This window comes from Plutella xylostella, chromosome 4 (assembly GCF_932276165.1).
Source record: "Plutella xylostella chromosome 4, ilPluXylo3.1, whole genome shotgun sequence".
Lineage (NCBI taxonomy): Eukaryota > Metazoa > Arthropoda > Insecta > Lepidoptera > Plutellidae > Plutella > Plutella xylostella.
The window spans coordinates 4,092,216-4,118,678 of NC_063984.1; the positions used below are offsets into that span (position 1 = coordinate 4,092,216).

At 41.3% G+C, this 26,463-nt stretch overlaps 6 protein-coding genes across 6 annotated transcripts; 4 read left to right on the forward strand and 2 right to left on the reverse strand.

The window, feature by feature from the left end:
- The first annotated feature begins 46 nt into the window (after positions 1-46).
- LOC119694586 (alpha-methylacyl-CoA racemase) lies at positions 47-2,116 on the forward strand. The gene is made up of 3 exons (XM_038121276.2): positions 47-233; positions 676-788; positions 1,050-2,116. Exons 2-3 carry the CDS (start codon positions 681-683, stop codon positions 2,076-2,078), a joined length of 1,137 nt encoding a protein of 378 aa, XP_037977204.2. The 5' UTR covers positions 47-233; positions 676-680; the 3' UTR covers positions 2,079-2,116.
- A 70-nt stretch (positions 2,117-2,186) lies between these two features.
- LOC119694585 (2-oxoglutarate and iron-dependent oxygenase JMJD4) lies at positions 2,187-3,531 on the reverse strand. The gene is made up of 2 exons (XM_038121275.2): positions 2,928-3,531; positions 2,187-2,847 (listed from the first exon to the last, which is right to left on the reverse strand). Exons 1-2 carry the CDS (start codon positions 3,449-3,451, stop codon positions 2,187-2,189), a joined length of 1,185 nt encoding a protein of 394 aa, XP_037977203.2. The 5' UTR covers positions 3,452-3,531.
- A 455-nt stretch (positions 3,532-3,986) lies between these two features.
- On the forward strand, positions 3,987-10,514 carry LOC119694512 (mRNA (2'-O-methyladenosine-N(6)-)-methyltransferase). The gene is made up of 8 exons (XM_038120969.2): positions 3,987-5,281; positions 5,379-5,519; positions 5,837-6,013; positions 6,945-7,108; positions 7,507-7,611; positions 8,001-8,211; positions 9,101-9,159; positions 9,651-10,514. The coding sequence occupies exons 1-8, from the start codon at positions 4,352-4,354 to the stop codon at positions 9,838-9,840; spliced, it is 1,977 nt and encodes a 658-aa protein (XP_037976897.1). The 5' UTR covers positions 3,987-4,351; the 3' UTR covers positions 9,841-10,514.
- A 2,302-nt stretch (positions 10,515-12,816) lies between these two features.
- LOC119694513 (repressor of RNA polymerase III transcription MAF1 homolog) lies at positions 12,817-17,284 on the reverse strand. The gene is made up of 4 exons (XM_038120970.2): positions 16,554-17,284; positions 15,306-15,423; positions 14,733-15,010; positions 12,817-14,559 (listed from the first exon to the last, which is right to left on the reverse strand). Exons 1-4 carry the CDS (start codon positions 16,757-16,759, stop codon positions 14,496-14,498), a joined length of 666 nt encoding a protein of 221 aa, XP_037976898.1. The 5' UTR covers positions 16,760-17,284; the 3' UTR covers positions 12,817-14,495.
- Positions 17,285-17,599: 315 nt separating this feature from the next.
- LOC119694518 (ATP synthase mitochondrial F1 complex assembly factor 2) lies at positions 17,600-20,703 on the forward strand. Its single transcript, XM_038120980.2, has 6 exons — positions 17,600-17,789; positions 17,867-18,060; positions 18,264-18,374; positions 18,523-18,700; positions 19,004-19,119; positions 20,409-20,703. The coding sequence occupies exons 1-6, from the start codon at positions 17,702-17,704 to the stop codon at positions 20,547-20,549; spliced, it is 828 nt and encodes a 275-aa protein (XP_037976908.2). The 5' UTR covers positions 17,600-17,701; the 3' UTR covers positions 20,550-20,703.
- Positions 20,704-20,854: 151 nt separating this feature from the next.
- On the forward strand, positions 20,855-25,849 carry LOC119694477 (flocculation protein FLO11). The gene is made up of 4 exons (XM_038120891.2): positions 20,855-23,859; positions 24,020-24,255; positions 24,371-24,915; positions 25,212-25,849. The coding sequence occupies exons 1-4, from the start codon at positions 21,251-21,253 to the stop codon at positions 25,539-25,541; spliced, it is 3,720 nt and encodes a 1,239-aa protein (XP_037976819.2). The 5' UTR covers positions 20,855-21,250; the 3' UTR covers positions 25,542-25,849.
- Positions 25,850-26,463: the final 614 nt, after the last annotated feature.

A 26,463-nucleotide genomic window follows, 5' to 3' on the forward strand; every position in this document is an offset into this window, starting at 1 on the left:
GAAAAATGTATCGAATCGAATCGAGAGTAGAGATGACAATGACAGACATTACAAAACAAAGCTACAAAAACTGTAAACTTTCCAAAACTTGAACTTTGTTCTTTCGATTTATTACCATTTTTTATTGCAAAGAACTTGGTACAATAAATTTAGATTATAGACGTAGCTACTACTTACATATTATCAAACTGATAACATGTGTATTGTCTAAGGGAATTTAATTGCACCTCTTGGTAAGTTATTACTAAATAAAGTGTATTTTTTGTGTGAGTAGGTACTTATTAAATATATATTTTTTTTTAATCTGGTCCAAATAATTTATAACTGTTTTATATCCATAACATTTATTAAGATAACTTGTGTAAATATTTTGGCTAAATAAACATTTTTTCATATAATTTCCAGCTTTACTTACCTCCTACCTTCTAGCTTCGTTTGGCCAGAAAGGTTTCCCTGTGGGAATTCCTGTTCTTTATTACTGTACCTTAACGTTTTGCTGACAATCTTTTAACTTTATATTATTGACTTAATTATAAAATATACCCACTGCCCTTGTCAAGCCCAGTTTCTTGCTGTTATTTTTATTACATATTTATAAAAAATTGCTATTGCAAAGTAATTTAAATGCAACATTTGGCTCATAAAATACCTAAAATGTACTTATTTTTTTCTCAGGTAACATGGCATTACGAGGAATAAAAGTTATAGAGATGATGGGCTTAGCCCCTGGACCTCTATGTGGCACTATTTTAGCTGATTTTGGGGCAAATGTTACAGTTATTCAAAAGGTAAGAGATCTTTATCATGTAGTTGACATGATATTGAGAAATGGCCTAAAATCTATGTTAGTTCACACAGTAACACCACCTTACTGTGTGAACTAACATAAACAATAAGTATTACAGAATGTTTTTATAACTCAAAGATAAAATTAGATGTTGAAATTTAGGTCTCAGGCTTGGCACTTTCTTATAATCAGAATAATAAAATAATTCACTATACAGTATAAGATAGCGATCCAACTAATTACTTTAATATTTATTTTTCAGATTAATCCATCACCCTTTGATGTCATGTCCAACGGGAAAAGGATGATCTCTGTGAACATGAAATCCAAAGAAGGGATTGAAATTGTGCAAAAATTATGTTTATCTGCTGATGTGTTGTTAGATACATTTAGGCCTGGTGTAATGGAGAAACTGGGTCTTGGGCCAGAACAAATGATGAAAGGGAACAAGAAGTTAATATATGCCAGGTTAACAGGTTATGGACAGTCTGGCATCTACAAAGACAAAGGAGGACATGACATAAACTACACTGCTATGTCTGGCATACTCTCCTTATTGAGGAAAGGCAACAATCCCCCCGTGCCGCCACTAAACTTCACTGCTGATTTTGCTGGAGGAAGTGTAGCTTGTGCCCTTGGAATAGTTCTTGCTCTGTACGCCAGAACTAGCACTGGAGCAGGACAAGTTGTGGATGCCAGCATGGCTGAAGGTGCTGCCTATGTAGGAACATGGCTATTTAAATCCAGAAACTTACCAATATGGGCCAGTGAACATGGCTCCAACATATTGGATGGTGGGTCACCATTTTATTCCACTTACAAAACTAAGGATAACAAGTTTATGGCAGTTGGGGCATTAGAGCCACAATTTTATGAGAATTTTTTGAAAGGACTACAATTATCTCAGGATGAATTCAGTCAATTCAGTGATCCAGAATTAATGAGAAAAAAGTTTGAAGAACTTTTTTTGACCAAAACTCAACAGGAATGGTCTCAGATATTTGATGGTTTGGATGCATGCGTGACTCCAGTACTTGAGTTGGACCAATTAGCAGACAACAAGTGTACAAAATCTAGAGGTTCTTTTTACCAGAATGAAGAGGACTTGCCAGTCCCGGAGCCTGCCCCTCGGCTGTCAAGGACCCCGGGGGTGTCTACTGGACGCCTGCCTCTACCACAGCCAGGGGAACACACTATACAAATATTACAGGAGTTGAAGTACAACAAAAAACAGATTCAAAGCTTTATTAACAATGGAACTGTCTGTGCAAAAGTGAATGCTAATTTGTGATTGAAATACTACATAGTAAATGTTCTTTACTCACTGTACTTTGTACTTACTTATAAGTAATGATATAAGGAACTACTGTATATTATGATCTATCTTTGGTGAATTTTATTAATTTATTACTTCATTTATAGATTTTTTTATATTAATAAAATCGTGTTTTAATGGTGACAGTAAATATGTTTCAAAAAAATGTGGGTTCCTCATTATATCCTCCATTACATTATTTATCATTTTTAAGTCAAAGGCTATAAGATTTTTACCCAAAATATATTTTTGAAAGATTAAAAATGTCTCACCCTTAAATTGGGATAGTCTTTTGTTTGCTATATGATTTAAAAACAGTATGAAAGACTCATAATCCATACCAAACAATGACTTTAAAATTGTTTGGCATTGTGATGGAAACTCAGGTGTATCTTTGAATTCTTCTATTTCATGTTCTACAGATTTCAAACAATCCTGCAAGGCATACCAGACTGCCTGAATATTACATGCATTGATCCAATTGTGATTAACAGATATTGTATCAATAACATTAACCACTTGATGGTGCCAGCCTGTGGGAACAAATATGGCATCACCTTTCTCTTGAATCACTTCATAATAGCATACATCTTTATATGTATTGCTATCAAATAATAGTGGTAAATTCCCTAAGGAATCTTTCAATTTGTTTTCCTCTCCAGGTGGGAATAGGATCCATTTCTTTCTGCCAACAACATTAACCGACCAGCTGTATGATGAGTAAACATCTACATGAAGAGGTGTCCTGAAAATATTTAATATAATTTTAATCACATCAAGTTGACAAAAATAATATGTACTTTTCTCCTTACAATAGGTACCAACCAGGAGTCTTTAGGACCAATGTAGACAAACATAAAATCATCCTCATTTCTATCCAGAGAATATTCATTTAACCAATCTGAGGCAAACATCTGAGGGACTTCATAAAAGTTGTGATCTGGCCTTGTTCGTTTTAAATGCCAATCTTTTAAATATAATAGTTTATTTTTATCATTCTTCATGTATGTAACATATTCATTCACTGTCATATTTTGTTTGCACTGAGAATTAAATTCTGTGGAGTTGCAGTCTGCAACTGGTACAGTAAGGTGCCCATATTCATTATTGATATATTCTAAGTTGATGGTATTATCGTTGCGGACCCATGTTTTAGAGCATTCCCACAAATCACTGGTATTAGATATTAAACATGGAATATTTTTTAACATAAAATTTTCATAAAAATAAGAGTAGGTTACATCTTTGAATTTAAGCCTTGATATGGCACAATCACTATATTGGAAAGGTAGAAACTTGTACGTAGATGTGTCTATTTCTAATTTTTCATTAATCAATTGCTCTGACATGATTAATATCAATTTGTAAGGAAATTATGATAAATTTCCAAAAACGAAAAAAATAAACAAACAAGTTTTCGAGGCTAGGATAGGTCCATAAACAGAGTAATAATAAACAGAGACTACACTGACATGACACAGACTAAAATTTGTGACAGAAGGTTGAAGGCGCCGACACATTAGCGGACGCGGCGTTATACGCGGCTGTCAGCCGCGACTGATATTGTGCACGGTCTTTTGGGACTTCGTGCCAGATTATTACTTCCATGGTGCCAGATAGGTCTCGGATGTCTTTGTCGTTCAGCTTTCAGACGTCCGAGACCTATCTGGCACGAACTGTCCCAAAAGACCGTGCACAATATCCAAAGTCCGCTAATAAGTCGGCGACTTAATTTTGTGCATTCACGCGGTGGTGGGTCGATGACAACGATCAATAATCTCTATTTAATGGATTTGAAAGATAGTTATTATTCTGAGGGCTTTCCGATGATGTTTTTATATTTTTTTGTCTGTGTTGTTTCTAGGTCAAACTGAGCGCGATTCATAATCTGTGAACACAATATGTGATGGCGGTGCTTGGGGAATATACGCCAACATTATTGTAAAATCTACGAAATCGTATTTATTTATTATTTTGGAACTTATTTAAACAATTATTTTACAATTTTTGTGTATGAATTATGTTATGTAAACTGTACAAAGTGAAACTGGTTCATGAATAAACAGTGGCAAGTGAGTTTGGTTGGCGCTATATTATTTTGTGAATCTCAATACAAAAATATGTGTAAAAACTTATAGGAAGCTTATTGGTGTAAATATCTGCTATTTTAATAAGCATTGTCGACCACCCGCTACAATTATTAGTAAGTTTTAGTTTTTAAAACTTGTTTACATTATTGTGCCGCCAAAATGAACGAAGTACGTGAAAAAGTTGTTGCCGGATCTTCTTCTTGGGAGTCTCCGGCGCCTCACAGCGACTCGTCGCCAGAGCCGGCGTCGTCGCCGGGCGCGGGCGCGGAGCCGCCGCTGACGCCGGGCGCGCCCGCGCCGCTCGCGCCGCACCTGGCGCAGGAGCTGCACGCCGACCTGCTGCAGCAGGGCTGGCGCAAGTACTGGTCCAAGCGAGAGAACAGACCCTACTTCTGGAACAAGCTGTCAGGAGAGTCTATGTGGGAACTGCCAGCTGTTAAAAGAGACTTTGATCCTATCACCGATCCTCTTGGAATTTGTCACACTGGCCCGCCAAATCAAGGGAATATGACCCCTGGGACCAGCAAAAGAAGACCCTCTGAGGACAATGGCCCTCCAGCCAAGAAGTTTGTGTTGGCAGGCCCATGGGACATTGAAGTGCCTACTAATGTTGTAATATATGAAAGGCCTCCGACCATCTGTCCTCACCCTCATCCAGAAATAGAAGGATTCCGATTCAATTTGGCAAATAAACTTCGACAGTGCTATCAAGAGCTGTGCCACACTAGAGAAGGCATTGATGCACCTAAAGATTCCTTTAATCGTTGGTTAATGGAGAGAAAAGTTAATGATCAAGGGGGTTCAGATCCACTTTTACCAAGTCATTGTTTTCCAGAAATATCTCGGTCTATGTATGAAGAAATTATGAATGACATACCTATTAAATTAACACATCCTAAATTTACTGGTGATGCCAGAAAACAACTGTCTCGCTATGCTGAAGCTGCAAAGAAAATGATAGAGTCAAGAAATGCTTCACCGGAAAGTAGGAAAGTGGTGAAATGGAATGCAGAAGATACATTTCAATGGTTAAGAAGAACTGTTGGGGCAACATATGATGACTTCCAAGACCGACTTGCACATTTGAGGGTAATATATATATAATATGTATATTTTTAATAGATTAATATATCAGAACTCCATCTGATTTAGTAAATTATTTACTTTCTTAATTTATATTTTTCAGAGACAATGTCAACCACACTTAGCAGAGACAGTGAAAGCATCAGTGGAGGGAATATGTTTGAAGATTTATCATTTGTCTGCTGAGTATGCACGTAAAATAAGAGAAAAACACAGTGCACTGTTGAAGGAAAATGGAATACAGGTACATAACTTCAATATTCTAATTTATTTAGTACTAGCTGTTCCCGCGAGCTTCGCTTCACCTTAAAAAGGTTTTCCGGGAATTCCGGGATAAAAAGTAGCCTATGTGTTAATCAAGAGTCTCAGCTAACTCCATACCAAATTTGGTTAAAATTGGTTCAGATGTGAAGAAGTAACAAACATACATACATTCTCACAAACTTCTGCATTTATAATATTAGTAGGATAACTTTCTTGTCCCCAAACCTATTTCTCCCACTGCTGGACTCTATACTCCTTAACCAACCACAATACAACAAGAGCCCACATCATCTACAGGAGCTAGCGGCGCCCCTGCAGCAAGCGGCGCTCCGTAAGGTGTGGTGCTACCCGGTGCAGTGCGCGCTGCCGGCGCCGCGCCCGCCGCTAGTTGAACACTTCCTGGACAGAGACCAGGCCTGTGTGCGCTATCTGGGCGAGAACCAAGTGTTGAATGCTACGTATCTGCAGAAATTGGTAAGTGGTAACTTGACCATTTGTATGTAAAAGGGGCTGAAGGTTTTATAGCGACTTCTTACAATTTAACTTTGGGTTATTTTTTATCTTTTAAGGTAGGTAGTTTTATAACATCTTCATATTTTTAGGTACCATTTTAGTTTATGTTTTTTTTAGAAAATATGTAAGTATTTAAATAAAGTTCTACTTTGGGTTAGTGGAGGTAATTGATTCCTAGGGACTTGGTGTCATAACTTATCATAAGTGAACATTCAAATATGGATTTATAGATAAAATTATCATACTAACTTATTTCCACTGCTTATTACTGCCTTGGTAGTTAATCAGTGCCACATCTGTATTATCTTCATCTAAAATCCACCACCGACCGAATACAATTCATATTATTCAATAACTTACATACAGTTGACTCCAGTAACCTTTTTACATTAGAATTGACGCGCAAATCCTTTGTGCCATTTATACCCAACGAAACTTCACAAAGGAATGTATTTTTAGGACTCCAGATTTGGCCTCGTTAACTTGGAAAATGCAATAAGGTACAATACTAACGTAACCTATTTATTCAGTCTGTTATACACAAAAAGTAAGCACATCTGAAAGCAAATGTTGGTAGAGTAATAAATACCTAGCTATCCCTGCCTGTCTCAATAATTTCCAGAGTCTTTTCTCACATAGCCCTTTCCTTTTTTTCCCTTCATGGCCGGATAATTACCTATCTGCCTACTACTATTATGTATGATTGCGGTACATGTATGTGTTTTCTGTCATTACAAATATACGCGTAACCAAAAAACATCAAGCCTTAAAAAATAAAGCCATCTCTTGTGTATGTGAAACCCAACCAACAACAGTCCTCATAATCGCGAACGTATTTTACCATTTCTCTTTTATACCTCACGAAGGTTAACTAACCGCCTCATGTCCTCAGGAATGCCTATACCGCTACAGCTGCTTCGACGACAAGAAGTTCGAGCAGTTTCTGTCGCGCGTGTGGTGCCTGCTGCGGCGCTACGCGGCGTGGGTGGGCGCCGGCGGCGACGCGCATCTCACGCAGATGGCGCTGCCGGTGCCCGTGCTGGAGTGCCTACACAGGTCAGTGCCTACACAGTTCAGTGCCTCCACAGTTCAGTGCCTACACAGGTCAGTGCCTACAAGCACAGGTGTGCCTACACGCATAGGTGTGCCTACACGCACAGGTGTGCCTACACGCACAGGTGTCCCTACACGCACAGGTGTCCCTCGCACGGCACATCAACGACTATAAATTACATTCCTCGTTACATCTTTACAATCTTCCATGTGCAAGCTGAAGTGACCGTGAGCCAGCCTTCTCCTGAAGAATAGCTAACCAGGAACATGTCACGTCTGAGACGTTGTCCAATCCGCTGGACCGACGATATGACAGGTAGCGTCCGGATGAGGAAGGGCGTCGACCAAGTGTCTTGGCGCGTATTTGAAATATATTTGATAAGAAAAATATACAATTTCAGATGTTTCGGTGTGACGTTCGAGTGCTTCGCGAGCCCGCTGGACTGCTACTTCCGCCAGTACTGCTCTGCGTTCGCCGACACCGACTCCTATTTCGGTTCTAGAGGGTGAGTTAATCAAATATTACAACAGTTTTTTTGCAAAACAAATGTAACATTTTTTTATTTCTGATCATTTATGATATCAGAAGGAAATGGGGAGAAAAAGTAAAAGCTAATTACAGATGGAGCCTTAAGCGACTGTGCCTGATGCCCCAGTTCTAATTGGTTGGTTCAGTCGCCATTTTTGCTCCCTAATAATGTAATTGATCAGAACCTGAAAGGGACACACGATTGTACTGCCAAAGTTTCACTTAGATTTCTTCCCCATTGATATGGCATTAAATTAGTAAAAGTTTTTTTAATTAGTTCTATAAACTACGCGTCAACTACAAAACCAACTTCAACTGTATAAACTACGCGTGAATTCAACTCAACCTCACCACCCCCACCCGCAGACCATTCCTCGAGCTCCGTCCCGTGTCGGGCTCGATGGTGGCTCACCCCCCGTACTGCGAGCAGCTACTGGAGGCGGCGCTGAGACACATGGAGCGGCTGCTGCAGGACTCGGCCGAGCCGCTCAGCTTCGTGGTGCTGCTGCCCGAGTGGCCCGACCGCCCCGCGCACGCGCTGCACAAACTGCAGGCTAGCCATTTTAAGAGGAAACAGGTAATTCATCGATTCCTTTTCTTCTTCTCCCGACGTCGCGCTCACGCCTTTTCCGCCAATAAGACACCGCTGCCGAGGCTGTCCAGTACTTCCACCACCCATACTCCTCGCAAGAATTATCTAGCTTCGGTGTAGGACTCGGCCGAGCCGCTGAGCTTCGTGGTGCTGCTGCCCGAGTGGCCCGACCGCCCCGCGCACACGCTGCACAAACTGCAGGCCAGCCATTTTAAGAGGAAACAGGTGAAACGCTTATACAATGTATTCTTTTATTCACCGCTTCTACTTCGCCGACACGCCTTCGCCCGACAATAGGTAAGATACCGACGCCGATATGGTCGATAACCTGAGTGACACAATTAAGTCACACACATCACTCCAACTCATGGAGCGGCTTCGTGGTGCTACTCCCGAGCGGCCCGACTGTCCTGCGCAGGAGCCATTTTAAGAGGAAACAGGTGACACGCACACAGTGATGTTCAGTTATTCACAGGTCGACCGTTGTGACGTGAGATTATCTTGCTATGCAAAATAATTAACTATCCCCAGTCATCTTTTTTCTCTCGCCATCGACGCACAAGAGAAGGCGGGGGTCGAGTAAGTTATGGTTATTTACAAGCAGCAATAACAAAGTATCTGTCGTAGTAATTGTAATATGTGTGAATTTGTATTTATAAAAATCTAACTTACATATCTATTGATTGATGTAGTTTATGATCTGTTTTACATAAATTGATGACCCTGAATAAACTACATTATTTCATTAAATTTCACGACATTTTTTTTTTTTTTTTTTTTTTTTTTTCACGACATCTTGAACGACAGTTAATAGTTTTGTTATGAGTGTCAAATGTGTTTATTAAAATATTAATCTTTTTTACATTCTTCTCAGGTGGTGATACCGGCGTTTGAACACGAGTACCGCCATGGCTTCCAACACGTCATGCAGAAGTGAGTATCCATTAGCTACTAGAAATTTTCAATCAACAATACTTTTGACATAGTTAGGTATACTTTACAGTGCGACAACAATGCAATCGTTAATCGCACTTACTGGCGTGTTGGTTAAAAACTATAAGTAGAACTAGAGGCTATATGAGATTGGACTGGTGAAAAATTATAGCTCTGTTTTAGATTGGGTATCATATCGTGTATTGAAGCTCTATTCTTTTCTGAGGAGGGTTAATTTACATTTGGGCTATTGTACATGTCTTTCTCTAGTGGAACTTTTGTACTTTATATTTATACAAATAATAAATCTTTATTGAAGACAAGCAGAGTAAACACAAAGCATGAAAACCCTGACTCCCAAACTAGGTAACCTGAGGTAGGTATCTTGAGAGTCAGTGCCTTCCCATTCAATGAACATTTTTATATTCATTCATATCATATATCCCCCTAATTTCAGCCCAGTATTAAATCTCCTGTCCATCCTGTTCCAGAAACGAGGTGTACTTCCGATGGGGCGGCGGCACGGTGGTGGTGTGGCTGCAGAACGCGGCGGGGTTCGCGCGCTGGGGGCCCACCGAGGAGCGAGTGGAGGCGCTGCTGGACGCGTGGCGCCCGCGCAGCAAGCGCGCCACGCCGCCGCCCGACGACGCCGCGCCGCCCGCCGCGCCCGCTAGTAGGTAGGCCACAGCCGTGCCGGATGACAGCGTTGTGGCCTGAGGGACGCTGGCACCACTCTTATTCCGCGGCCGCACAGGTAGGCGGGCTTTGAGCTTAGCATGTAACCTAGCGAGTAGCTAAGTAAAACGTACATTTGAGAATCTTCGCGGCCGGCCGCACTGCGAGCTTGACGCCCAGCTAGTCGCGTAACATGTATCAGCGCGACCATAGACTAATATTAGTCTATGGCACGACGGCTCTCAAAATGATCGTTTCACTTAGCTACTTTCTAGGTAACACGCTAGTATAGTCGGGCCCCGCTAGGACTTCTGAAATAACAAGTGAAGTACGAGAACACTGCATGACTGTCCGCACAGCTAATGTGGTAAACGAGAGCGTCGGTTGTGGGAATGAATGAAGTGTAGCCACAATCATGGCTATGAATAGATATGTAATGATAGGCTTCTAAATTGTCGCTAAGTAACTAAGCTTTTTATGCCACTAATTACTTATCGACAATTTTAATGTAGGTAGATATTTAATGTAGAACTTGTGAAACCCAATAAAAGGAGCGATGTAGAACTTCAGTTAGACATTTTTGTATAGATTTACGTTTATTTACTACGGGTGTTTTAGTAAGGGAAGGTTCTAGCTTATAGTCGGTGCCGATAATACAATGATCGCAATACGCGAATATTGTACGGATACTTGCAATGATAATCATGCCGGGTCATATGCATCAGAAAAGAGAAACAAACGTAGTCGAGTAAATTTAGCTAGGTTACGACCGTTAAAATTTATTTATTGTTGATACTTTGTGCACAGTGCACGCATCACAGTTCACAGAGACTGGTATAAAATAATGTAATACATTTATATTTTTGGTGCCGACTACCGTTTAGTGCTATGTAATCGCCCGGTTGTGGGCAGCGGTGCAGCGAACTGAAATTTAGTTTATTAATATAATTATAATGAATTGATAAAAAAGTTATATTTTACAGTTTTGTATGAGGTTTTCATCTATTTTATTATTGATTTATTTAATAACTCCATATGGGTTTTTCAATGTCTACATAGGTAGGTATGAAATATTTTTATTTACATTATATGAATAGAAAGCACAGGTTTTATTTACATGCTTTATCATTTACAATAAGCACTCCATGAAATATTAAGAAAGGATTTACGCTATATGACAATCTGCTATGGTGTATAAATTTTGTCCGATCCGCATTTATTATTTTTATCTAAGTTTGTTGTGCAATTCAAAATTTACATTGTTAGGATTCAAGCTGCTGCATAAAACCCTGCAAGTGTGTCTATATTTTTGAGCGTGATTATGTGCTCACGCAGTGTTGAGGGAGACAAGCCCTGGCTGTGCCCTCAACTCAACCATGGCTATTATGAACTACATTTACATCATACATGTCTACTCCGTTTATAGTAAAAGTATAATGTAAATCTCTTTTTATTAAATGTAAAGTGATTCATTTTTAATTTCTTTGTTCATCGAGCGAATACGTATACCTCTGATGGTAGGTTTATCAAATATCCGCTGTACCGTGTAAAAAATATAGTCTATAAAGACGTGTATGTATTTCTTGTATCTACCTTTAATGAAAAACTGCAGAACATTTCAGACTTCGCAGGAAATAATGACAATATAATAGTTTATTGCTTTACTAGCGTCGAGGTGGGCTACCTACTTTTTTCGTGAATCTATAGATTTATTATGTCTTGTTGTGGTGAGCTTCAGTGTTATTGAATGTCTTGTATGAGTGTTGTACATAATGCAGTGATCAGGTATCTTGTAAATACAGATTAAGATATATAGTTTATTTAGAAATAAGTTAATTGTCCTTTTTTAAGTCCTTTTTCGCTGTTGTATAGTTCGATAAAGAATATTATGTTTATGATTGTTCATCAATATATTTTTTGAAAAAAGGAAGTGTTTTACATTTTAATACGTCTTACTTAACTCCCTTTTTTACCATCATCGGCGGACGTTTGGATGTAAGATGTACGCTAATTTAATTAGTGTAGGACGCCAATATCATTGGGCCTGGGCCCATAGGGCCCTGGCCGTCCGCTGCAACATGCTCGCGAGACGGTTTGCTCGTTGTACTGAGGAAGTAAAAGTAACTCTGTTTAGAGCGTACTGCCAGAGCTTTTATACTTGTCAGCTCTGGCTAAACTACACGAAACGCGCATACTCGACTCTTAGGGTTCAGTACAACGATGCATTCCGTATACTTCTAAAGCATCCTCGTTTCTGCAGTGCGTCAGGCATGTTTGCGGAGGCTGGGGTCCCTGACTTTTTTGCAATAATGAGGTCACGTGTTGCGGGCTTCTGGGACAGAGTGCGCTCCTCCAGCAATACCATACTGCAAGTGGTGAGTGACGACTTGAATGGTCCATTCTTTAGGCACTGGCTAGCTGTGCATCGTGGTGGGAACGTTAAATGACATGAACTTTATCCAAAGTGAAATCTTATTAAGTATATACATATATATTAATATTGTCTTTAAACTTTAATGATATTTACTTTTGTATCTTTTAATTTTAATTTTATAAATGTAAATGTAATTAGGATATGATATGGGCTTTTTACACCTGAAATAAAGATATATTATTATTATTATTATTATTATTGAAGTCAGTGGACTTGTGTTGTGTTGTCCAATGATTTCAAGTCGTATAGCATGCTTGAGAAGAGCTAAGCTCGGGGTCTCTGAAGAACCGAAAACGGTTGGTATCCGTGGAACCATTAGGTACCTATATAACATAACTAGCTGTTCCCGCGAGCTTCGCTTCGCCTTAAAAAGTTTTCTCGTCGGAATTCCGGGATAAAAAGTAGCCTATGTTCTTTCTCAGGTTCAAATCCGTTCAGTAGTTTTGGCGTGAAAGAGTAACAGACAGACACAGTTACTTTCGCATTTATAATATTAGTTAGGATGTTTGTGCTATACGCATGGATAAGGGATTGTAAACTAAAACAAGTTTTACCAAGAAAAAAATATATTCATAAACCTTAATGAAGAAGGACATGTTATTGGCGCCGAAAAATAATAGGCGGATTTAATTGTTAGCCAACCTAGAACTTTAGTTTTATTCACTAACATCTAGACATCTACACTGACATTGCTATCTACTATAACTAACGAGAAGGTACAGAAACATGTTTTATAAATTTTACTACTATCACACTCGACGGTAATAATTAATGATTCCCAATGGGTGTTAATAATATTGTGACTTATCTGTATGGACAGAGGTCTAGATTCTTATATAACATTATACCCTTACAACTACGTTAGCAACTCACTGCTTTACTACCGCAACACCCTTCCTCATACTACGGTCGTACGTCTGTACAGTTTACTTATGTAACTTCGAGATCACTCATCAAAATATCTACAATGTTAGCTTCTATTCGTGCAAATTAGCTTACAACAACCTAATCTATAAAAACGCAGAATAATGCGACTTCACATGAGAAAAGAAAATTATAGCTGTAATATTTATCTACATAAGGTACAAATAGAATAGCACACATTTGTACCAAATATAAAACATATTAGTGCTCTTACATATTAATACCAAAAACAAAATTTTACAATAATTAATTATTTTTCAATCCAATAGCTGTACATCAGAAGAGCTTTGTCATCGCTTGGTTATTTCACCAACTGCATTCATATAACAATATATCCGCCTATTTCAACATTGTTACAGGTAGGTACCTAAGTCATGTAATGTATTAAATAATAATAAAACTCGTGTGTGAACATAATACATTATTGTACAGTGGTTTTTAAATTATGCTTTTGATATTAGTAACAAAGTGGAGATATAGAGTGCACAAGTAACTGATATTTCTTACATTTATACTCTTTACAACTTATAAATCTCATAATAAAAAGCATAATTTAAATTATACATATTATATCTACGTATATTTTGTCTCAAATGACAAACAACTTAAAACTATTTTAATTTGGACTCAAAACAAGGCGAAAGGATGAGTGTGAAACCCGTAGGGGCAGAATTTTGTTCACCCACTAGAAAGTGACATTTAGTTTTCACTTTCCATTCACTTGGACAATAAATAGAATACTGAATTGGGCTACTACAATATAATTTTAATTCATTTTTTTATGGTAGTAGAAGGTACGTTCACATGAGATTTATTAAGACAAATGCAATATAAATGTAAAATAAAACTAGGAAAAAGCACCACGAAACATATTATAAGAGTGGTCACCAACATATGTTTATTTTGGAACACGATTTATCGAAATATTTAGCACGTGTTCCCTACTTCCCATCTACTATCATATCAATCTACTTATTGTTGTTATTCTCAGTAACCTAGCAGATGCGGCTAATGCCGAACGTTTAATAACATACTTATATCAAACATACAGTTGCAAATAATTGATAAATACGCTACGACCACACGTCTACACCTATTTGTACTTACTGGCCCAAGTGGTTAATATTATTATCATGAACCAGGTACATCGTTCTAACCATTTCATGAAAAAAATAGTAAAAATTGGTTAGAAGTAACTTAGAATGTATTTAATATTTATAATAAAAGGTTCAAGTTAAAAGTAAACATCGAAATTATGCGATAAATGGTGCCGTCTTGTTTATCAAGATCGAGTACCTACTATTTAGTCATATTCTTCATCTTCATCCATGGCAAAGTCCACTCCAGAGTCGACAGCACAAACAGGACTAGAAAATAAAAACAACACCATAAAATAATGTTCATTCAATAAAATGTGTGCAAATTCCTGAAATTTCGCATGACGAATCAAGTATAATTTATAGAATAAGCATCGGGCGCACAATGGGCAATCAGTGAATGACGCTATTCTAACTCGCTAATAACAACGCACAACACTCACCTCATAGCTCTGCAGGTGAAAAACACGATGCGCTTCAACTTCCTATTATAGAAGAAGTAGTTGAAGGTCCACAGGCAGCCGGGCTCGCCGAAGGGGTCGCTGGCCAGGTCGGGGTTGTAGCTGTAGATGCGGCACTCGGGCAGCTGCACCTCCTCGCCCACGGCGGCCCACAGCGCCGGGCGCAGCTGCCGCCAGCGCGCGCCGCCCACGGCCGACAGCGCCGCGTCCACCGCGCCCTGCACCCAGCTGAGTGAGGGCTCTGCGCTGAATTCACTGCTCTGTAATTCAGAAAAAGCTATGAAATACTTATGTTTTTTTTATAAAACCAACTGTTGAAAATGTGTGTATGTTACTCTGTATGAATTAAAGATTTACAGATTTAGACGAAACACTTAGCTCCATAGACCTACTAACTACACTTAGCTTATTTGTAGGCAGCAGGAAAATATTCTAATGCAAAGTGTATCTTGTGAGAAAAAAAAGTAGGTATGCAGTGCAATTAAGTTATTATTAAATTTATAAGCAGATGATGACTGATGCCCGATACCCCATGCTATGTTTATTAAAACTCACCTTTGCCATTGAGAAATCATAATCTGGAAATGCTGCATTCAATGTGGCGATCAGGTAGAATAAAGTCTTCCTGCATATGGTGTCACACAGCATCCCTTCATCTCCGGACAAACTGTGGCTGTAAACAAATAAACTCTTTATTATTTCATGTATCAAATCATAAAAAAAAGCATATTTCAGTTTTTCTGCAAAATACCTGCAAAGTTTACAACTGAAAGATTGATGTTTTTTATATTATATCTGTAAATGTATATTTTGTGTAGGTAATTGAGTAAGCAGCAAAGTAGGCACAGATATGTAAATGATGTCTATGTATTCTTTAAGACAATGAAATAGGTGGTAAATAAACTGCTGCTAAGTATTTACTTAGAAGTCAGTAATTATACTTTTGTACTTGTGCAAAGAAAACAGTTTATCTGTTTGACTATTAGTATTAATAACCTTGTTTTTATTATTAAAGAACAAGTGATTTGAACTTATCTCAGTTCATTAACAGTTTCTGACCTTGACCACTTGAAATAAAAAGTGTTTTTTTACAATACAGTTTGGTCCAAACAACTTGATAGTTTCGGAAGTTGGCTGTGCTTTGTCAAACTAACCAACTGTCAATCTTTGAAAGAATGAACAGGTGGTCTGTTAGTTTGACGAGGTACATAAATAAGTGCATTCACTACTATTTTCAGAACTATCAAGTTGTTGGAATCAAACTGTACCTAATAATTTTGTACCAAATTTTTATTCTTATTACAAATTGAGAGTGAATTGAGCCTCTACACTATTGCTATAATTTTACAGCAAAAAATCATTTGCTTCATGTTTAAAAAGTCATGATTATCATAAGACTTTCAATAACAATGCATCATCAAAGATAACTATATCTGCTATAGTTCCAACAATAACAAATAACAATCAAAAGGAGTTAATACCCACTATCATAGACTTTGAATACATTCAAAAGGATTTATACATAAAGGTTTTTCTTTGACCATAGCAGAGACCACATACTTACATTAACCATACACAAGACCATGACTACCTAATGGATATTGGTATCAGAGATTCCAATTCACTACACACATAATAAGCCTTGATTGACTATTCTCTGAATGACTGCACACAAACAATAAAAAACATGAAGCTAAAAGCAAAAGGTAGCATAAAATGCTAATTTATTGTAATGAAATTTAGCTGAGTACAGTGAAAGTGTAATATTCCATTACAGTATACAGTATAAACATTGTGTTTTACCTAGCAGCAACTCCCTCAGGCGGAGACAGGGCCTGCAGGTCGTGAGATGTTTCTCCGTCGGCTGTGAAGCGCTTGTAAAAAGCCTTCTCCCCGCCGGCCATCTTGCAGCTGTAGCTCTCGACCCGCGCCTGCACGGCGCTGTCGCCGTTGAGGATCGACAGCGCGCTGCTCAGCGCCTCCAGGCGACCACTCTCCAAAAGTTTCATCTTTATCTCTTCCTTATATACCAAACAACAACACTTTACCCAAACAAACTTCTCGATGTTATCGTTATGCAAACTTTGGTTAAGCAGCTAAGTGTACTATTCCTGTACATAGCCGTGGGGTGTATGAATATGCCTTTTCTTTTTGAGTGAAGAAGTCTCACACTCGGTATCAAAATCGTCTTCTGGTCTTCGTCCGCGCTGATGGGATGCGGGTACATCACAAATAAAGGATAAAAGTTTAAAATGTTCAAACCGTGAGCTGTAGCAGGTTTATTTATAGCTTGTTATTGGCTTTCAGACAAGGTAGTGCGCGTCACTTCACTTCACTGTGTCCTAGAAAACGAACACACAGTTTTTTGCTAGAACCCAAAATCCATGGAACACATCGTCACGAGAGTAAAAGACATTCACTTGAACAATGAAACTTATAAGATATTTACAGCGTAAATGCACAAACGAAGGAATTATAAATCGAAAAGCTATTTCCCAACATCAATGACAAACAAAGAGAAAGAGAAATTGATGTCATAGACAAAATAAACACAATACCACCATAGACAATAGGCGAAAGCGACCATCACTCTTCTTCCGAGGGGCAGACAATCATAATGCTCAGAATAATAACAACTTCGCTATTCTTTGCATAAGCTTTGCATTGATGGAATGATGGGTGGTGGTCGAAACCGACTTTCTTTCAGTATTCCCTCACCAATAAAAGCAAGCTAAACCAACGCACCGGTTTCCTAACAAAAAAAACAAATTATGTGTATCCTCAAAATAATAACCACAGGGCAATTTCTCTGTGGTGTTTTGACGTTCCTTTATATGTGTATTTGTATTTTCTCTATGGTATTCTTGTAGGATTTTAGGTTATGTTATTTAGATTTAAAAATTTAGTTACTATTTATTTTCAAAGGGAATTTATAAATAATTAGATGCAAAATGTTTTCTAAATTGGCTACGGCGTCATTGAAAACTTTGTTCAGGTCACAATGTGTAAATTGCTGTAAGGTTAGAGTGCAAAATTATGGTAAGTTCACGAAAAGCCGAAGCAATGATCTCTTTTATTTATTTAAACGATACTTTAAAACACTATTTATATTGCAGCCACCCGTAAACGTTTCTATAAAGGCACTGGAATAATCCAAAACGAGAATAAGTGGGAAGTGACTTTAGACCATCGCCGTCTGAAGACTCCAAATGGCAAGCCTCTGCTGATACACAACGAGGCCCTCGCTCGAGGCATAGCGGCCGAGTGGGACGCCCAGAGCGACGTCATCACGCAGCCCACCATGCATTTGGTATGTAAATCAAAATGTTATAATTATAAGTACTACTTAACTTACATAATGTTATGTTTCTTCAGTAAATTCTTTACAATATCCTGTAATTAAACTAATATTTGATTATAATCATCAATAAAATTCACACAATTTGCAAACATTACATTACATTATTTAAATTATAATACCTAGATACTAAAAATGATTATACAATGTTTTAGACTGCCTTGTGCAATACTGCTATGGACAACCCTGGCAAGCTCACCAAGCATGACATCGCCAGCTATTTGATGGACTTCATTGCTACAGATACACTGTTGTTTGCTTCGGAAGTAAGTATGTTTGAATATTCATTTTAACCTGACTTTAACAACTTAAGACTGAAAGGATATCTCATTAATTTATTATTAATGTAAAAACACCACTGAAGTATTTTTAAATTAAAAAACAAGTAATAATTTAAGTATAAATCATTCAAAGGAAGAAGACCTGAGAGCTCTGCAAGAAAGGAAGTGGGGGCCCATCATAGACTGGTTCCAGAAGAGGTTTGATGTGAAGCAGGAAGTGTCACAAGGGCTAGAGGCGCCCCCCGTGACCACCGAGACTAGAGCTGCACTGGCCAAGCACTACCTGTCATATGACTTCCCATCCTTAAATGGTATGTAGTAATTATGTATAGAAGCTCAATTTATGTTTATTTATGTTAAGGCTTCCCTGCTATAAAATCAGACAAAAGCAAAATAATAAATAAACTTTAGTTTTATTATTATTTTACTTTTGTCTGGTTTTATGCAAGTTACACATTGGCATTCTTTTATGATTCCTAATCCTAACTGAAACATCTCACCTATGTAAAAAATAACATAAATAATACCTAAACACATAAATAACAACTAGAATGGGGATCAATGGCCTCCTCAATTTGCTCATAATCATTATTAACATAAATATTTCTCCTCAGCTATAGTATTTGGTGTGGAAGCACTGAAGTCTCCTCTACTGATGCTGGCGGCTGTGGACCGCAGACTGGAGCCCAGTGAGGCCGTCATGTTGTCCCGCTTAGAAGAAGAGTACCAAGTAAGATTCTAGTCCATTAAATGAAAAAAATCCACCTGCCATTACCATTTTATATGACATTGCCCTGTGAGCATATTTTTGTCCAAAATACAAGATGATTTCTGTTAGGGTATCTGCTGTAAACAAAAGGGGAATTTATGTAGATACATAAATTCCCCTTTTGTTTACATACAAAGTCCTTGCATGCCTACATATAAAGTCCTTGCTGCCCTCCAGGGGGTCATAGAATACCTGAGAGCTCTGCAAGAAAATAAGTGGGTGCCAATTATTAGGCCATCAGAACCAAGCTGGTTCCATAAGAGGTCTAACTAGGTCACTACAGTGATGCATGAAGTGTCTCATAGGTTGGGTACAAAGAAACTTTAGCATGACCACCAGCAAGTTATCCATGTATCCAAGAAATAAAAAACACCTAATGAGGAATATGCATGTGATTCAAATAAAGGTCAAATATTATTTTTTATAAACTTTGTTATTTCAGAATTATGCCTACATCAATATTTTTGATTATCATTAATGTTTGAGCGAGTAAATAATTGTTGAAAAGTACAAAAAAACTTCGGTAGCTTTATATCTTTGAAACGGGACGGATTTTCTTAGAGCGGATGTGACGTAAAATTTGACGATATGTCAATCTCAGAATAATCTATGCCCATAGAACTGAGCGTCGGCGCGACTGGCGAGAGTCATTACTCTAAAGTTTTGCCCGTTTAAAGTGGACGTGTCCTGTAATCAATTTTTTACTTCCTTTAAAATAAAGATTTTTTCTTTGATCGAATAAGAATATAAAAAAATACATGCGTATTCCCTATTGTGAACCTCCATATTAAATTTCCGCAGTCTTTGTTTCCAATCTTTGTTGTATTTGTAAAAACTGACAAACGCTTTTTTTTTTTTTTTTTGTGTTCTTATCGAATATTGCCCCCATACATTACACATACAGACTACACAGGACAAAAGAACAGTGAAAGTGGACTGAATGATGACTTTACGCTCAGAATAGCGTCATTCGTTAACTACCCAGGGTGCTGGCGCATAATAAAGACAGAGGATACGTCACTCGGGGAGGCTCCATGATTACACCTACCGAGTAGAATGGCGAGACAGTATGCTCGACTGATCGACCAATCAACGGCTCTCAATTGACCGAGTGCTCAGCCGAGGACACTGTCACGACCATTTTACTCGGTAGGTGTAATCAGGGGTAGTTAACGAATGACGTTATTCTGAGCGTAAAGTCATCATTCAAGTCTCCTTACTGCCCATGCTCACGACATGTTTGTCCCCAGCTGCGACGCTGGGGCCGCGTGGCGTGGGCGCACGGCGTGAGCCAGGCGGAGCTGACGGCGCGCGTGGCCGCCGCGCTGCTGGTCGTGCACAGCGCCAGCGAGGTGCACGAGGCCAAGGTCAAGGCCAAGCAGCCCGCCTAGACCATAGAGGGGAGCGGCAGAGGTCGGACTATGTTATTATTATGTGTATATAGATTTTAGCGCGTAGAACTCTAGAGTTATAAGTATGTACAAACTTTGTTATTGTTATGTTAAGAGTCGTTAAATACAGTCTGTTCAGTTTTAATGAATTTAATAAGTGTACTTTTATTTGTTTACTTTATAAAACCGAGGCGCCCGAAAAAATCGGCAGGAAGCCAAAAAGAAGTAAACTCTCGGCGGGAACGTAAGAATGAAATGAAAATAGCAAAAGCACAGTGGCGAAGACGCGCTAAATATAACCGCGCGAGCGAGCGCCGCTTTGTGTCGCGACTCGCGAGACGAGCGCCCGCGCCTGCACATTGTTAGCTATCTCTGTGAAATGTAATAAACAATCACTTACAAAGTGAACGCTCATTATTTTTAAATCAAATACCATAGTTAAATAATTGTGAAGTGTGATTCTGATTATGCAAGTGTACGTAGGCAATTCAACCCAGTTACCGTTGAGGTGGTATACCTAACTATCGCAGCTGTTGAAAATCTGTGCTAACAGATATGTGCCAAATGATGCAAATGTGCTAGTTTCGGATCATACACCTCGCACTCTTTCATCGAGAAGTAAGTAGAGTGAATAGTGTTAATGAGTCACGTATTGTGAAGTGCCCGGATGAGTCAGTGAGCGCGGGGCTGGTCGCGGGGTGATGCGCGGCGAGTGCGAGGGGCGCGGCGGGGCGGGCGAGGGGCGCGCGGGGGCGGGCGAGGGGCGCGCGGGGGTGGGCGAGGGGCGCGCGGGGTGGGCCGCGCTGGTGAGCTGGCTGCGCCGCGCCGCGTCCAGCGACAGCGTGTCGAGCGGCGCCTCCGACCGCACCGCCGCCAGCTTCGCGTACCTGCCGGGCGGCGCCTGGCCCGCGCCCGCCCCCCGCGCGCCGCCCTCCCCGCCGCCCGACGCGTACCGCCGCCGCGTGCAGGACCTGCGCCGCGGCTACGAGCGCCACCTCACGCTGCACCGCAAGTACCTGCTGCCGCTGGGCGAGGCGCGCTACGCGAGCACGGTGCCGGCGCGCGCGGGGCGGGGGGGGCGGGGGGACACGCTGCGCCGCGCGCACGTGCCGGGCAAGCGCCCCGCGCCCCCGCCCCCCGGCCGCGCCGCCAAGCGCCCCGCGCCGCAGCCGCCCACGCCCCGCGCCGCGCCCACCGAGAGCGCCACTCTCCCTGCTCCCCGCAACCAACAACGTGAGAACACAATGAATTCCAGTGACCGCGACACACCTGCTAACAAACCTTCAATTTTAGGAGAACAGAACAATAACAAAACTTCTCATGTAAAACCGGAGAGACCGAAAAGCGAAGTGATTACGAAAATTCGTCAGGACAAAAGTTTCTTGCGGCAAATATTCGAAAGCAAATCGAAACGAAACTCATCCCTCGATGTTCCACCGGTGAAACTGTTGCCGAATATCAGTGAGCTGGACAAGCAGGCTGCCGAGCTACTGAAGTCTTACAAATTAAAGGCTTGCGAAAACAATTCAGGTTCAGCAAGAAGCAGTGGTGACGGAGCCATGGCGCATAAGAACTCCGGTGAGACTTGGTTCTGCACCCGCTGTCTCAAGAAGTACGACGCGACGATGGTGACGTGCCTGGAGTGCCTGGCGGGCGCCGGGCTGCCGCGGCCGGGCCGAGCGGTCAAGCACGAGGATACGCAGACTAACGGTGTCAACCAACCATCTCGCAATGGAACCTCCAACAACAATACTATGGAAGATAAAGAGCTCCTTAAAGAAATGCTCAAGGAAATGAAACATTCGTTGCCAAAAAGGTCAAACACGGTTATTAATGGACTCGGTAAAAAGAAAGCTAATCAGTATGAAGATATTTATATAAGTAAAGAAGCTCCTACTCTACCTATGGGTTCAACAGTTGACCCGATTTATAAAATTGAACCGTCTTCCTCGAAACAAACTGTGAATAATTTGCCGGAAAATAAAGTGAACAGTGTTAGAAACTCACCAGTTATTAAAGAAAATTTGCGGCCGAAAGAATCGGTCGTTATAACACAAACCACTGTAATAGTAGATAATTCTAATAAAGAAAATGAAAAGAGACTTGAAGCTACACGAAAGAATACTGCCACCCCAGGAAAAGCATCGCTAGAAACAGAAAAGCCAACTACAGGAACTAATAGTGGAAAACTCTCTGAATCACTAACGATATCTATGCTTTTAAATCCAGTGTATGTCCCTAAACAAAGTGTGACTAAAGATAACAATATCTCAAACTTTTCTTTGAAGCAATCTTTTTTAAATCAACCTTCTCCAAGCAGTGCGACCAAAACACCAGCGTCTACCGCACCCTCAACTTCTTTCACTAAATTTGAAGCCACTCCTGTGATAATACCTACGACCTCTGAAACCAAATCTACCGAAGCCACTTCCAAAATGCCTACAGTGATACAGGGTGAATCAGGAAGCAAGGAAGCAAATGCTATACCATGTTCAAATGTAATAACTAATTTAGATACTCGTAAAGTTAACACAAACAATAACCAAACAAAAGAAACTGCTGTAACAGTAAAAATTATTAAAGCAACTGAAAATAAGCCATCATCACCGAAAGTAGAGATAAAAAATAAGGATAATCTTATTAAACCGGATACAAAACCGTTAAATGTCGACGCAAAAACCAATCCAGTGGCAGCGATATCACCATCAGATATTAAACCAGTTAGCCAAGCAGCGATGCCGTCCACTTCTTCAACAGTGGCGACGTCGTCGAATGTCGAGACAGGGAAAGGCAAAGCTCACGTCCGTTTGTCAGGGGAGTTGTCCAAGAGGCGGGATCTGATTGCTCAGCTGGAGACGTCGATAGCGTCGGGCGACGAGCGCGCGGCGGCGGAGGCGGCCTCGCGCCTCGCGCAGCTCAGGCTGTCCTGCTCCGTGCTCTCCTTCTCCTCACAAATCATCAACGATGCGGTACCCACTATGGCTGAAACCACCAAAACGTCCAAAGTCACTATAAAACCAACGGAGAGTAGGTCAAATGAGAAAAGAGATAAAGTACCGCCAAAGAAAATTGATTCATCGACCCAATCAGAAGGAACTAAGTGTATAAAAGTAGTATCCGCACCTAAACGAGAAATCGTTGCAGCAGTAAAAAATACAACCGAATCTAGCGGCGTCGAATCAATACCCAACGGCTGTGATAAAATAAATGTAGCACCTAAAGAATGTGTAAAAACTGAAGTTGCGAAAGCTTCCTCAGCAACTCCATCTACTTCGAAAGAACAAAATGAAGACAGCGAAGATTCTGTTATGTAAGTAAAAACCTCAATCAGATAAACAAATGATTCTTATAAATCATTTAATTTTATTTTTAATTTGATTGTCATTTCGTGATCTTGTTATCTGAAAATAATTTTATTATTATTATTAAAGCAAGACAAACTTAACAGTGATGATCACACCTGATTCCAGCATCTCGGTGTGGGTGGAGGACAAGTGGTGCGCGCGCGGGCCGGTGCGGCTGCAGGTGCGTCGCGGCGCGTCGCTGGGCTCGCTGCGGCGCGCGGCCGAGACCCGCCTGGGGCTGCCCGCGCCGCTGCAGCGCTGGGTCGTGGGCCGCGCGCTCGCCGCCCGGGATACCGACACGCTGGAGCAGCTGGCCGGGGAGAAGCTCGACCAACCCTTCTACTTGTGCCTGGTGGAGCCTGGTCAGTATACTGTGCATTTTTTAAAATTACAATTTTATCATATATGTCAGACTACCTATGTCACGATTTCCGCTAATCTATCCTTTTGTAAATGCAGCGATGAATTTGATTTCAGAAACCAATAGTAAAGAGGCCAGTGTCTCCACGTCGGTCCCGGTGGCAGGCCCGTCCTCGGATACCCAGTCGCCATCCACGTCCAGCCAGCAGCTCCCGGCGACCGCGCCTCCCCCGGCGGGCGCGTCCGTGTACGCTGCGCTGGTGCTGGCGGAGCAGCAGGCGCTGACGCCGAGTCCGTGCGCGTTCGAGTGCGGCGTGTGCGTGGAGCGCGTGGAGGGCGCGGCGGGCGTGCTGCTGCACGAGTGCGGCCACGCCTTCTGCCGCGCGTGCCTGGCCGCGGTGGCGGAGCACTGCGCCGAGGCGGCCGCGCCGTGCCCCGAGCCGGGCTGCGCGGGCGCGCTCACGGCCCGCGAGGAGCGCGCGCTGCTGAGCGCCGAGCAGTGGGAGCGCCGCCTGGCCCGCAGCCTCGCCGCGGCCGAGAGCTCTGCGCCGCACTCCTTCCACTGCCGCACCCGGGACTGCGCCGGCTGGGCGCTGTGCGAGCCGCCCGTCGCGCGCTTCCACTGCCCCGTCTGCCAGCGAGTCAACTGCCTGCCTTGCCAGGTAACGCCACGTCCAAGGATACGACATTACTGTTGTCCGTGTTCTACATCGCTGGGACATTCACTCTATCGTAATCCAGTTGTAATCTCTTCACACACTCACACACGGTCACAAGCCAGTTTAAAAAAGTATATCATATATTGCATTGCAACGCAGAGTCAGTCATGTAAATTACAGTTTAGCGACATTAAAACACGCTATGCGTACAGACCGTTCAGTTTTAGACTTCATACATAGATAAATACACTGTACGAAATATTAAAAAAATGTGTAGGTACTTATTTATTGCATTACAGGCAGTGCACGAGGGCGAGACGTGCTCGGAGCACCGGGCGCGGCTGCAGCGCGCGGCGGCGGCGGCGGCGGGCGCGGCGGACGCGGGCACGCGCGCGCTGCTGGCCGACCTCACGGCGCGCGGCGAGGCGCTGGCGTGCCCGCAGTGCGGCGCCGTCATCACCAAGAAGTGGGGCTGCGACTGGGTGCGCTGCGCGGCGTGCAAGACGGAGATCTGCTGGGTGACGCGCGGGCGCCGCTGGGGGCCCGGCGGCAAGGGCGACACCAGCGCCGGCTGCCGCTGCGGCGTCGACGGCCGGCGCTGCCACCCCTCCTGCGGGTACTGCCACTAGTCAACTGCTAACTGATATGTTGACGTCTTTAATGGTGCCCGCCATATGTCAAGCTGTTATTATTAACAATCTACTATTCGGTGTTTAATCTCTCGATCTCAACGACTTTGTATTATACAAAGTCCTTGCTCGATCTAATCATCAAAGGTTATGTGTCGATAACTTTCAATGGGAGTTAAAAAGTATACTTAGTTTGATTTGAAAAAGTTTCTATAAACATATTTCATGTGGCTAGTACACTACTCATACATTAGTATAAGGTGTCTATGTCTATATTATTATAAAATAAATTAATTTGTATGGTAAAAGTTTTTTTTTCTTGCAGTATTTCGTTAGCATCGTCAGACTAAAGTTATTTTATTCACTACGAAGACCGGATTATAGCTTCAGAGTCTTGTTAGTTAAATAATTTAATTATTATTATTATAGTGCAGTGGTTAGTATCTACCTACACTGACTGTCGTGCCAAGGATCCCGGGTTCCGTCCCCGCTGTGGGTCGGGGACCCAGTAGACCCGGGAGCCGCAGCATTATTATAGACTCTGGACTTGGGTGTTAAATGTTTGCGAAACCCATGTAGGAGCTTGAAGGAGGCCCATGTCCTGAGTGGAATACTGAGCCTGAAACCAGGCTCCCGCCGCGGTGAAAAGGCTCATGTCCTGAGTGGACTACTGAACCTGAAACCAGGCTCCCGCCGCGTTGAAAGCGAATGATATACAATGTTGTATGCATGTATGCAAAAATTTACGGTCAGCTGCATAAGTCGTTAACGTTATACACTTCTGTACCTTGTCAAAAGGCCGTTTCAGATTGACAAGGTACAAAAGTGTATAGCTACTTATGCAGCTGACTTTACGATGTTGTATTTGTATGGTTAAATCTGAGCGAAGCCAAAGGCTGTTATTATTCTGATGGTCTCCGCA